The 14,066-nt window shown below is 41.6% G+C and overlaps 1 protein-coding gene across 1 annotated transcript in view; it reads left to right on the top strand.

Annotated features, from left to right (window-relative positions):
- Positions 1-10,082, top strand: part of LOC143292460 (uncharacterized) — a 33,787-nt gene extending 23,705 nt beyond the window's left edge. The window contains exons 9-10 of the mRNA XM_076602752.1: positions 1,058-1,163; positions 5,168-10,082. Of these exons, the coding sequence (XP_076458867.1) occupies positions 1,058-1,163; positions 5,168-5,417 (356 nt within the window). The 3' untranslated portion in view covers positions 5,418-10,082. The remainder of the gene's footprint in view (positions 1-1,057; positions 1,164-5,167) is intronic.
- The last annotated feature ends 3,984 nt before the right edge of the window (positions 10,083-14,066 follow it).

Below are 14,066 nucleotides of genomic sequence, written 5' to 3'. Positions count from 1 at the left end.
GTATGGAAATCTTTGCTCATCACATTGACTAGAAGTTAGGTGTTTCTGCATTTTTAACATTAAAGATTAACTATCACTGATTCTAAGCATGGCTTTAAATCAGTAAGTAATTATTTATAACCCAACTTGCCAAATAGTGATTTCTGCTTTTTTCCTACGGGTTGACTATTACTGAAGAATCTATTCACAACTATCTATATACACTACATATGACAAGCAAAGTGATATTTTGGGGCTGGTTTCATGAAGACAAATTTTGTGAATAAAAAAAATGTTTGGAAAGATGCAGTCAAATGTATTTTCTTATTATGATGTTAATTTAACAAAACTAAATTTGCAGATTGGCTGTTTAAGTTCAAACAGTGTTTGCAGATTGGCTGTTTAAGTTCAAACAGTGTTTGCAGATTGGTTGTTTAAGTTCAAAGAGTGTTTGCAGATTGGCTGTTTAAGTTCAAACAGTGTTTGCAGATTGGCTGTTTAAGTTCAAAGAGTGTTTGCAGATTGGCTGTTTAAGTTCAAACAGTGTTTGCAGATTGGTTGTTTAAGTTCAAAGAGTGTTTGCAGATTGGCTGTTTAAGTTCAAACAGTGTTTTCAGATTGGTTGTTTAAGTTCAAACAGTGTTTGCAGATTGGTTGTTTAAGTTCAAACAGTGTTAATCTAAATAAGATAAGACAAGATAAGATAAGATAAGATAAGATAAGATAAGAATAACTTTATTATCACCAGCTGGAGAAATTTGGTCAGGTGCATTATCACAACATAGACAAGTAAACAACATGGGGACCATAACTGTAAAAGTCAACAACGGCTTTTACGAATATTACAAAGATACAAATGTAAAAAATATCACATACACCGTTTCATACATACATCCACACACTGCAGGTAATAACTAGTATTCTTAATGTAAAAAATGTTACTAACCTTGCAGTTTATTAGCTCAGATAGTAGTGTCAGTAATGTGTATTTCCTGATATGATCTCTGTAGTCAGCAGGCCTTGAAGAAGCAAACATGAAATGAAGCAAGGTGGCTATAATGACTGTGACTGCTTGCAGACCTTGACCAGAAGTGTGTCAAGTCCAAGGTGTCTGCCATGATGGACTGTGTCCTGAGGATTGGAAAGAAATATCCGTCCAACAACGTCAAGACTTTGCTCTGCAAGTTAGTACATTTTTTCTGTCATCATTAGGGGAACTGTGCCTTTAGAAATGAAAATTTTGAGTCAGAGGTCTAGTTCAGCTTGTTGTTCCTGTCAGCAAATGCTTGCTTGTATGAATTCTAGAAAAGCAATGAACAATGAACAATGAACAAATGTTTTATTGAGGGTAAACTGGATAAGCTGGAAGCTTCTTTACACCATGCCCTCCCTCACACACAAACACACACACCCACACACACGCACAAAAGATGAAAAAGGAAAGAAAAAAAAATCGGTACGGACACTCGGTGTAGACCGTAACAACAACAACAACAATAACAACAACAAAGTTAATCACGAAACAAAAAAAAAATAGCATGGAATATAACTCAGTCACACACACACACACACACACACACACACACACACACACGCATGCACCAGCTTACGCACGCATGCATACACGGGCTGATATACACTAATCTTCTGAGCTCCTTTCCCTGTTCACATTGTCAGAGAGCAACGAAAAAAATGTTATTGTGTGGAAGCTCTCTCAAGAAGCTCAAACAAAACACGGTATATAAGAATTGTTTATAATTGTTTCATGAAATATTTTTGGTACTCTTTTTTGAATGATACCAAGGTGGATTTATTTTTCAGATAGTCGGGAATTTCATTCCATAGTTTACCACCAGAATACATGAGAGATGACATGAAAAGGTTAGATCTCGGACGAGGGATAGAAATGGTATTTTTGCCATGAACACTTTTTTTCAGGAAATTTCCTCTGAAGGTAGGATGGTGCTAATTTCTTTTTAATTTTGTACATAAAAACACCTTTATTAAAGATACATTTGAGATGGAAAGGACGAAAGCAGGGCAACAAGAGTGCGTCTGCAGAATGTAGGGGAGGAATTTCAAACGAGGCGCCAGTTGTTGTTCATGCCTTTTCCACTCAAGGGTTGGATCTTTTCCACGCTTTCCGTTTTGAACTTCCTTCAGAATCTCCCCCAGACTTGGTCTTGCTTCCTCATACTAACAGCATTTTGATTGGCATTTTAACAGATCTACAGGCTAGTTTGACAACAGGTGCTGTGTGATCCAGTAAGGAAATTTTGATATGAGGTCCAGAACCACTCACCACAAGAAAGCCCTAATTTTCCTTCCAGAACCACTCACCACAAGAAAGCCCTAATTTTCCTTCCAGCACTACTCACTGCAAGAAAGCCCTAATTTTCCTTCCAGAACCACTCACCACAAGAAAGCCCTAATTTTCCTTCCAGAACCACTCACTGCAAGAAAGCCCTAATTGTTCTTCCAGAACTACTCACCACAAGAAAGCCCTAATTTTCCTTCCAGAAGCAGAACCACTCACCACAAGAAAGCCCTAATTTTCCTTCCAGCACTACTCACTGCAAGAAAGCCCTAATTTTCCTTCCAGAACTACTCACTGCAAGAAAGCCCTAATTTTCCTTCCAGAACCACTCACCACAAGAAAGCCCTAATTTTCCTTCCAGCACTACTCACTGCAAGAAAGCCCTAATTTTCCTTCAGAACCACTCACCACAAGAAAGCCCTAATTTTCCTTCCAGCACTACTCACTGCAAGAAAGCCCTAATTTTCCTTCCAGAACTACTCACCACAAGAAAGCCCTAATTTTCCTTCTAGCACTACTCACCACAAGAAAGCACTAATTTTCCTTCCAGAAGTACTCACCACAAGAAAGCCCTAATTTTCCTTCCAGAAGTACTCACCACAAGAAAGCCCTAATTTTCCTTCCAGAACTACTCACCACAAGAAAGCCCTAATTTTCCTTCCAGAAGTACTCACTGCAAGAAGACCCAAATTGTCTGAAGTCCATTTTTCCCATCACACAGTAATGTCTGTTTTGGGATTGATTTGATCAAACATCTCCGAGAGCTTATCAGAATAGCAGGATATGTACAGTCTTGATTAAAAGGCTGTACTTATACTGCAGTTTGAGATATAAGTTGAAGGTGGACAAGACAGGCGCAACTGCTAAAATTAAACTTCTGTAATCCAATCCCTGTGGTGCCTTGTGTGGTGCTTTACAAGTAGCACATTTTCCAGTGTCCTAGGTCAACATGAAATATGTAAACATGTTAAGCTTCTACTTATTAGGCTTTGTTCCTCCCCACCCCACCTTCCTTTGTGTCAAGCTTGCTGAATTGCATGTATATACCACTATGACTCTTGTAATCCATGTCAGCCCACAGTAGAATATGGAATTTTGTTGTTGTTTGTATTTACTCGCCCAGTATGCACTTGCACATGAAGACAGAATATGGATGTCAAGTAAATTGTGGGGTAAGAACTGTCCTATCTGAAAGATCACCTGTAGAGATGAGTGGATGTGGGAGCGGCAGCCCACGAACACTGGGGGAGATGAAAGAGATGAAGGACTATGGGAGGATCCTCAGCAACATGGCTGTCTGTACATGTCTGTCTGCACTCCTAACACTCTGTGTTAGATTGGTGCCAGTCAGATTTGACAAAAACACGATGACAATAACAAGAATAATGATGATAAAAAAAGGACATTTCCGAAGAACCTTCCTCCCGTAATGACACTTTCAGTAATAATAATGATCAGGGACATTTTTTAAGCCTTTTCTTCCGTATATTTTTAGGGAGCACAAAGCAATTTAGAATGGTGTACATAGAAATATATATACATCTGAACTTGTAACATACAAACGAAAAGAAGAAATAGCGTTTTTAACCACTCACAAACAAGAGGTCACTGTCTCTCTCTCTCTTAAGGTTCAGTCATTATCCATTGAAGACAAAGGGCAGAACTGGCAACAGCCGTTGTGAGTGAAGTACAGGAGGTCCATTTCAAGGATTGTGGGGCTGCAGGGGGTGGTGGTGTGCTAGAGGTGGGAGGAACACAACATAATTACAGTGGCTGGCTTAGTAAACAAAAGGCAGAGAATAGAAAAAATTGCTTTCTAGCCTCAGCAGAATAATTTTGTTGGGTGTTTTTTCTTCCTTATGTGTGAATGTGTGTGTGTGTGTGTGTGTGTGTGTGTGTGCGTGCGTGCGTGCGTGCGTGTGTGCGTGCGTGTGTGTGCGTGTGTGTGTGTGTGTGTGCGTGTGTGCGTGATTGCGTGTGTGAGAGAGAGAGAGAGATAGAGAGAGAGAGAGTGTACATGCTGGTTTGTTGGCTCAAGTCGGCAGTTATTTCAACCAGTCATTCCTTGTTCACACCTTGTTTCATTCTTTCTTTTTTTCTTTCTGCATTAATCCATGTTTGCTCTTATCTATGTGTGTGACCATTTCTGCCCTGTTATATAGATAACCTTTCTAAGTTTTCAGGGTAAATATGCTGGGTATCTTTGTGTTTCCAGAACCCACTGAACACAGACATGGAGTATGGGATCTCTAATTTACGTATTTGGTATTTTTCATGCATATACACTTGATGGAGATTAATGTAGTTGAAGGTTTTTGCACATGTTGATCTGGGAGGTAAGAAAAATCTGGTGAAAATTCTCCACCCTCAGTCCACCAGACACCGATACCAGGACCAAACTCAGTACCCTCAGATTAAAAGATCAGTACTTTAACTCTCTCCATACGAACGGCGAAAGAGACGACGTTAACAGCGTTTCACCCCAATTACCATCATCAAAATATCGCAAGCGGAAGGCTCTTATACTGAAGAGGTGAATGTTGACAAAGAATACCACGATTCTGATGACGAAAGCTAAAGGTTGGGTCATTCAGACACCCACTGGACATCCGAAGGGTCTGTGTTGAGGAGAAGAGAGGACTGGCCGTACTGAGTGAGTTAAGCATGTAGCTGTTTTGCCTGTCAGGAGGCATGGTAAAGTTTATAATTTAACTGTTGTTTTTTAAAGCGTGTACCATACTCATCTGAGTCTTTGTTGCTGTCACCATCATCATCGTTTTTTGACAGACCAGCACAGCACGTTGTGAATCATTTTGACATGCGCCCCACTTTATGACTGCCACCCTCTGACCTGGGATCTTTCTTCCACAGTGCCTTCAAATTTTCCACAGTGTGCCAGAAAGAAGTGCTGCCATCCTGCGGCTGCAAAACCACTCGGCTGTATGTCAAGATGTCATCGACGTTCATGAACCCCCCTGCCTGCCCACCTATTCGTGAGCCTGTCCCAGAGTGCCTTGCTGACAGCGATCACTTTGCATATACAGGCGTGGCAACCCAGAGCCTGGCTTCTGTTGGGCTGCTTGCCATAGCTGCTGCCTTGGCTGGCTTGATCGTTGTGTGAATCCACACTCTGACGTGGTGGAAATATTGTTGTTTTCCCTTCAGTTGTTATTATTACAAAACCAGAATGGTTTTGATGCGGATGCATACTTCGTGCTTTAATTGTTTTTATCAAATAGCCAAATAATTTGGTACCTTTTCATGGACTTTGTTCTTTAATTATTTCTGTAAAATAGCCAAATAATTTGGTACCTTTTTATATCCTTAAATGCTTTTATTTGTTCTCACTTTGTTATACCAATCTATAACATATTTATTGAATTATTTACTTTTTACATGGATGCATGTTGGCATTTTTTGTTTTCAATAATCTCTTCTCATTTATGGTATTTTGTTTGCATTACTATGGACACATTCAAATTTCTAGTCTTTTATCAGAAACTTGTTTGGGTGTTGCATTGAGTTTTGTTTCAACTTGCGTAATCTGCGTCAAAAGGAATGGGTACTCTGCCAAACAAGTGGAAGTCTTTTTTTAAAAATTAAAAAAATTTTTTTACCCGGACTTTCTTGGGTCGACCACCGTTCTATTTTATGGAACAGTCTTGATGGACAGTGGGACCAGAATATCCTCTTGGGAGAGGACACTGGTGAAAGTTTCCTCCATTTAACTAAGTGAAAAATAATGACAAAACAAAATAAATGAATCATGTGTAGATATATAGGTATGTTAGTGTCCAGTTATTAAGAGCTAAAACAGATTCCTAAAAAAAAAAAAAAAAAAGAAAAAAGTGCAGGCTGTTCTCAGAATATTTTGGATCTTGTGTAATTTTTAAGTATGTAACTGATATGTGAATTAAGTAGTAATTTTGAAAAAAAAAATCTTTGCAAACTCATTTCATGGCACAAAAGTGACACTGTTTTTTTTTTTTTATATTCTTTTTTACTTTCATTTGTTTTCCTACGTTGCCATTATGTTCTGTTTTAATCTGGTTCAGCAGTCAGTGGACAGTATACAACACTTCACCTGAGTCAGTCTTTGTTTGCATGTTGTGTTTGGTTAAATTCAGTTGACCACTTGTGCCATATACAAGTTTTGACCTCCCATGAATACTTTTGTTCCTGAAACATAAGGTGTAAAGAAAAAATAGTTTTTGGTTAAGATTACTTTTTTGTGTGCAAGATGTTTTTTAATTTGTATAGGATTTACCCATATGTTTATGCATACACTGAATGTGACAAAACTAATTACAAATGGAAGTATTTTGAAATGTGTTACAGAATTTATACGTCCACATACTGACCACATTTTGTAGAAACCAGTCCCACTGATATACTGAAACAGAGAAAGATTTAAATGCAAAATGTTCTTTACCTCCCCCCCGCCCACGCCCCCGCCCTCCCAACTGTGTTTTCTTAAGAATCATTTATGTCTATTTATAATTCCTCATGCCCTACTCATTTCTCACAGATCTGATGACTGTTGATGTGCACAGATATTGACAGCATATCCAAGCATGCACTGAAACTACCGTAAAGTTCGGTCTATTGAGCGCACTGGTATATAAGGCTCGCCATCTTGTCACTGACTTCAGCCTCGCTTTCACTTCATGAACATGAAGGTGGAGGTCGCTGCTGGTTCGTCGCTTGCACTGTCGTCTGCTAGGTCGATCGCCTTCAATTTGAAGGCTGCATCAAAGGCATGATGAGGGTGTATGCTTGAGCAGAGTAGAACTGAATGCTGATCTGAAGGCTTTAATGTGTGCGGATTTGATTTATAAAACCTGAACAGTTAGCGCACTATCCTGAAGCTCATCCAAAAATTCATGGACAGAAATCTTGATTTTGGTGAGTTGAAGGGCAGCTAAGAATAGACGATAATGTGACACTCCCGGGATCGTTAAAATCCGCAAATAAGCCGCATCATTGTATAAGCCGCAGAGGCTGAAGCTGGGGTAAAAAGTTGCGGCTTATAGACCGATCTTTACGGTAGTGTTCAATTACTTAGTTTACAGTTTACCATTGTTTTGTTGTTGGTATAACCCATTGTTATAAAACCATTGTTATATGTTTATCTGATACATTGCAAACACAAGTGCTTCTCACTTTTGTTATTCTTTGTTCAAATCTGAGTTTTGTGAGAAACATTGATAAATGACCTAGTCAGTCCCATGTCAGAATACATTTTTCCATCCTTTTGAATGAGCAAGAAATGAAACCAGAATCTGTGAAGGGAACTCACATTCAGGAGGAGAAACAAAATATGGTTAAGATTAATCAGAAACATGCTTGCTTCTATTTCAGATGACTGAAAAACATTACACAAGACTTGGAACATTTACATGTGTGTGTTATTTTAGGCACTGTTTATCTCACATGGGTCAATAATGATAATGATAATAGATATGGTAATAAGATAAGATAAGAATAACTTTATTATCTCCAACTGGAGAAATTTGGTCAGGTGCATTATCACAACATAGACAAGTAAACAACATGGAGACCATAACTGTGAAAGTCAACAATAGCTTTTACGAATATAACGAAGACACAAATGTAAAAGATATCACATACACCGTTTCATACATCCATCCACACATTGCAGGTAATAACTAGTATTCTTAATGTAAAAACCGAAAGAATTAAGAAACATTATTTTGAATAAAATTATAACCATAGCCTACTATATTGCACATTGATTATAATAGACAGATAAGAATAAAGATAAATTGCGGAAAACCACAACCAGATAATAAGCACACACCCGCACCAACCCACCCCCCACCCACTCCCCACCCACCCCACACACGTGGATTACTTGATTAAACAGGAGTAATAAACATATGTTCTCAAATAAAAGCATTTCACATATTCACTTTTAAACACTGCAATTAATTATTACATCGTAAAAGAATAAACTCTTATTCAGTGCTTTTTCTCAAATAGAGCTCAAAGCACTTTACTTGTGCAAACTCATTAACTATAAATGACAAAATAATGAAATGATTTGTACAAACCTCAGACATCATCACAGACAGACAGACAGACACACACATACACACACAGAGACATACTCACACAGATGCACACACACACACACGTGTGTGTACACACATACACAAGCAGAATGACAATCAACTCATGTTTCAAATAGTTCAGTTCAGTTACTCAAGGAGGCACCACTGCGTTCGGACAAATCCATCTACGCTACACCACATCTGCTGAGCAGATGTCTGACCAGCAGCGTAACCCAACGCGTTAATCAGGAGCGTAACCCAACACGTTAATCAGGCCTTGAGGAAAAAAAAAAAAGCATAAACAAATCGTTGGGTGCATCATTAAATTAATGAATAAATAATTAAACAAATGAAGAAATAAATTAATAAACGGATAGCAAAATAAAAGTAAGCAGATAGACAATGAACTAAAATAGAATGCGGGAAAAAAAGAAGAAAAGACAATAACGACAACACACACATGCACAACAGATATGCAACTAACATGCAGTTTCACAGATATAAAAGCTGGAACAAAAATGCGCAAACCCAACGCTACACATAAAAGCACATGAGCCCTGACACATAATAAAAGCACATGAACCCTGACACAGACACAGACACAGACACACACACGCCGTCTCCCAAATTCCTCTGCACCCCCCCCCCCCCGCCTCCCACACGCACATTCCACATATCCCAGCTTCCGTGACACACACACACACTCACAATTAGGCCCATACCCCCCTCCCCACACACGCACATACACATAAATACACACACACACACACATTCCAATATTCTGTAGCTCCCACAATACAGACACACACACACACACACACACACACACACACAAATCGTAGCCCCCACGGCCTCCCCCACAAATACATATGCAAATTCACACATGTATGTGCTCACGCTTGCACAGAGCTCTCCTGACATGTATACTTGCAGACTCATGTGCGCACTCATACACACACACACACACACACACACACACACACACACACACACATAGTGGGGAAGGGGATATGGGGGAGAGTTTTTCATCTAAAGTCAGTTGTGGACAGACCTTAAAAGATTGAATGAAAACATACACACACACACACACACACACACACACAGAAGCTAATCCAGGTGGTTGGACTTAAAAGATGAAAACATACACACACACACACACACACACACACACACACACACACACAGAAGCTAATCCAGGTGGTTGGACTTAAAACATAATATGTTGACTGAAGGATTTTGTTCTGACAGGTAGAACAAAAAAAAAAAAAAAAAAAAGGACAAAAAATCTGATCATCCGTAGAAGAACAGAGATTTGGAAATGGATTGTATTGGCACAGAATATCAAAGATATATTCAGGATGAGTGCCAGTGAGAGATGAGAAGCTGACTGAAGAGATGTAAGAAATCCATTGGGTGGGGAGCCAATTCAAGGATTTCAGAAGACGTGCGGTATGTTCACTTTTTGTGGAATTTCAGAACCCACCTTGCCTTGTTCTGAATCTTTTGGAGCCCGTGAAGCAGCTCCTTTGGGGTTGTCAGCGTAGAGAGCATTGTCTTTACCAAGCCTGGAGAGAGCAAGGGAGCTGACAAGAGTTTGATGGCAGTGATTTGTTACTTCATTGGTTTGTTACTCTCATTCCTTTTTTGGTACAGTTGACTGATATTTTTTTAAATTTCATTTTGACAAATAAATAGAAGAATTTTCATGTTTGTGTATGTGGTTATTCTGGTCTCTACATGCATGATTAAATGTGCGGGAGAGAGATATAAACACAGAGAGAGATATCAGAGGTTTGAAATCATCCCGGTATGTGTATGTGCTGATAGATGCTTATGTCTGCGTGCTTATATGTTCAGGCAAGTGGCAGACAGTGTTTGTGCACATAGTAATGGTGGCAAGGGAGAACAGAAAGAGTAAGAAGTGATGTTGAACAATGAATGATAGTGTGGTGCAGACAACTAAACACTGCATTTCTGATGAATTGGTCTTGCAATCATCTGTAAAGAAGTAAAACACAGAACAATCAACAACCCCCCCAAAAAAAACAACAACAACAACAACAACAAAACAACAAAAACACAACCCCCGCCCCCCCCCGCCCCCCCACCCCCCCAAAAAAAAGAAAAGAAAAAAAAAGAAAAAGAAAAAAGAATTAAAACCAGAAGTACCTGTGAGACAGAAGAGAGACTGTATAATTATAATTATCTCTGGCTTCAATTCTGAGCCAACATCACTGCTGTTTGGAGTCCACCAATAACGATCTGTTTTAGGTGCCTTCTTTTCATACCACACACCCAACCAATCATCTCACGTTACTGAACTATATTCTGTCTCACACTAAATTTGCTGATGATACACAGCTCCACAATCCATCACGCTCTTCTGATATCCAACCACTTTTCTCTGTGATGGAATCCTGCATCATTGATATTAAATCTTGGATGTCTTAAAATAATTACAACTGAATGACCCAAAGACTGGAGCACTATTAATAACAGACAATATGGGTCAAACCCTCAGATTCACCACTGGTTAAAGTGATATTTCTTTTTCAGAATCCATCCGTAACTTGGGTGTCACATTTTACACTAAACATTGCATGAAATATGTTTGTTTAGGCTACCTACATTGAACTGAGAAGAATCAGTATGATTGATCACTACTGTACTATTCAGGCCACCAAAACCCTTGTAACATCTTTTGTCTGTCTTATCTAAATTCTCTTCTGGCTGGGACAATGACAGTTTTCTTTGAAAACTTCAGAAAATCTAGAGTTGTGCTGCAAGGCTAATACTTGGAACCCATTGATCCCAGGCATACCCATGTAAATCCTCTTCATGAAAAACTGCACTGAATGCCCATCGCTCACAGGACAGATGACAAACTACCATTTCTTTCAGTGTCATAAACCACCCACATTCCTTAGTGACTTACTTTTGATATCTATTTTTTTTTCTAGATCTGTACGCTCAGCTGTTGATTCTGAAGCGCTGACAATTACTCCATGAGACAAAAAATCCCCAGACCAGGTCCCATTCTTATCCTGCCGTGGCCCACTAGTATTGTACAAACTGTCTTTCTCAGCCCACTATAAGGATTCTCCAGTTCAGAGCACACTTCTTCCATTCTGGCTACCATCATATCGACTGGTGTGCTTCTTGAACTTCAACTGGTTGTGTGTGTGTGAATGTGCGTGTGTGTTTTGTTTGTGTGTGCACCGACTCGCTTGTTTGTGAATAGTATCATGTCTACTTGAATGCCTGTATATTGATTTTATGTACATATAACTTTTAATGTGAACGCCATGAACTCCCGGCCTGGCTGGTGTGAGCGTCAGTCTGCCTACACTGGGATTATTGAATTGTTAAGGAAACCAGCTGCAACAGATAATCTTCGTACACACTGTATGTGGTGCACCAGTACGCAAGGAGATAGCGAACATCTAGTTCGTCAGGTTGACGCTCCTGTCTCTGCGATGAAGGCAGCTGTAGGCTGCAGGTCCTCCACACAGCCGTAGAGCTTACGGGTCACTGGAGAGGGGTCGGGCCAGCACCTCTTCCTGAGCACCTCATGGAGGGGTCAGGGCCAGCACCTCTTCCTGAGCACCTCATGGTGGGGCAGGGCCAGCACTTCTTCCTGAGCACCTCATGGTGGGGGCAGGGCCAGCACCTCTTCCTGAGCACCTCATGGAGGCGTCAGGGTCAGCACCTCTTCCTGAGGCCCTCATGGAGGGGTCAGGGCCAGCACCTCTTCCTGAGCACCTCATGGAAGGGTCAGGGTCAGCACCTCTTCCTGAGCACCTCATGGAGGGGGCAGGGCCAGCACCTCTTCCTGAGCACCTCATGGAGGGGTCAGGGCCAGCACCTCTTCCTGAGCACCTCATGGAGGGGGCAGGGCCAGCACCTCTTCCTGAGCACCTCATGGAGGGGGCAGGACCTCTTCCTGAGCCCCTCATGGAGGGGTCAGGGCCAGCACCTCTTCCTGAGCACCTCATGGAGGGGCCAGCACCTCTTCCTGAGCCCCTCATGGAGGGGTCAGGGCCAGCACCTCTTCCTGAGCACCTCATGGAGGGGGCAGGACCTCTTCCTGAGCACCTCATGGAGGGGCCAGCACCTCTTCCTGAGCACCTCATGGAGGGGGCAGGACCTCTTCCTGAGCACCTCATGGAGGGGCCAGCACCTCTTCCTGAGCACATCATGGAGGGGGCAGGGCCAGCACCTCTTCCTGAGCACATCATGGAGGGGTCAGGGCCAGCACCTCTTCCTGAGCACATCATGGAGGGGGCAGGGCCAGCACCTCTTCCTGAGCACATCATGGAGGGGGCAGGGCCAGCACCTCTTCCTGAGCACCTCATGGAGGGGTCAGGGCCAGCACCTCTTCCTGAGCACCTCATGGAGGGGTCAGGGCCAGCACCTCTTCCTGAGCACATCATGGAGGGGGCAGGGCCAGCACCTCTTCCTGAGCACCTCATGGAGGGGTCAGGGCCAGCACCTCTTCCTGAGCACCTCATGGAGGGGGCAGGGCCAGCACCTCTTCCTGAGCACCTCATGGAGGGAGCAGGGTCAGCACCTCTTCCTGAGCACCTCATGGTGGGGGGCAGGACTGCAGCAGATGTTCTCTTGTCTGGCTGTCAGTCCCACCTTCATGTGGCGGAGCCGTTTCCACAAACAAGGAGAAGGGGCGAACAGAAGGCGAGTAACTGGCGCCTTAAAACTGACCAGTCGCTTCGAGTAGATGATGCTCGTCAGCCTTGGGAGGCAGTCCATCTAGGGGAAGGAAAATCCAAACCTCCGCTGCCTTGTGGCTATACCGTCTTTAGGGAAAGGCTTCGGGAGTAAACCCTGAGGAAAAATAAGGGCAGATGATGCTCTCCTCAGTCTTGGCCGGCAGATCACCAAGTACGAGAGGGAAACTCCGGGACAAAAAACAAAAGAAAAACCAATGCCGAAGACGGATGTACTGGGCCTCTGTGGCGCATATCGGCAATACAACGCAGCTACGTCTTACGGGTGGACAGCCACACATCTTTCCGAGAAACCGAACCTGAATCCAAAAGGAAAATCAGAACCGAACACGACAGAGTCAAGGAGCATAATGGGAGATAAACACGAAGATGACGAATTTTTCAGGAAGTATCATTATTTCCCTTGCTCTGTTCGCTTCTTTTACTGTGTGGATGTTGATTCGCTGTGGCTCGATCCTCGTTTCCTCCATCGCCACCACCCCATCACATTCACTCAACACTGTTTCGCCCCCACACTCTGCTTGTCTTTCATGTTTTCACGCACGCGTGTCGGTATGTGTGTCGATTCAAGTCATGTTGTTCATGTCCCGGGCTGTCCCACATAAAGAAAAAAGAAATTAAAGAAAATGCAACGACAACAAAAACTATACATGAAATCTGATTCAGTTCAGTTCAGTTCTATTCAAAATAAGTTACTGTCTGCTTCAAACAATTGAAACAGAAAATTTTCTTTCGGCTCATTCAAATGCTCGTCAACAAATATAAGAGAGAGAGAGAGAGAGAAAAAAAAAACAAAAACAAAAACAACAAAAAACAACCCAAACAACCAAAAACACCAACCAACCAACCCAACAAACAAACAAAACAAAACAAAAAAACAAAAACAAAACAAAACAAAACAAAACAAACAAACAAACAAACAAAAAAAAAACAAACAAAAAACCCCCCAAA

Source organism: Babylonia areolata, chromosome 18 (assembly GCF_041734735.1).
Source record: "Babylonia areolata isolate BAREFJ2019XMU chromosome 18, ASM4173473v1, whole genome shotgun sequence".
Lineage (NCBI taxonomy): Eukaryota > Metazoa > Mollusca > Gastropoda > Neogastropoda > Buccinidae > Babylonia > Babylonia areolata.
The sequence above is the reverse complement of the archived record's forward strand: the minus strand, read 5'-3'. Positions and strand labels throughout refer to the sequence as shown.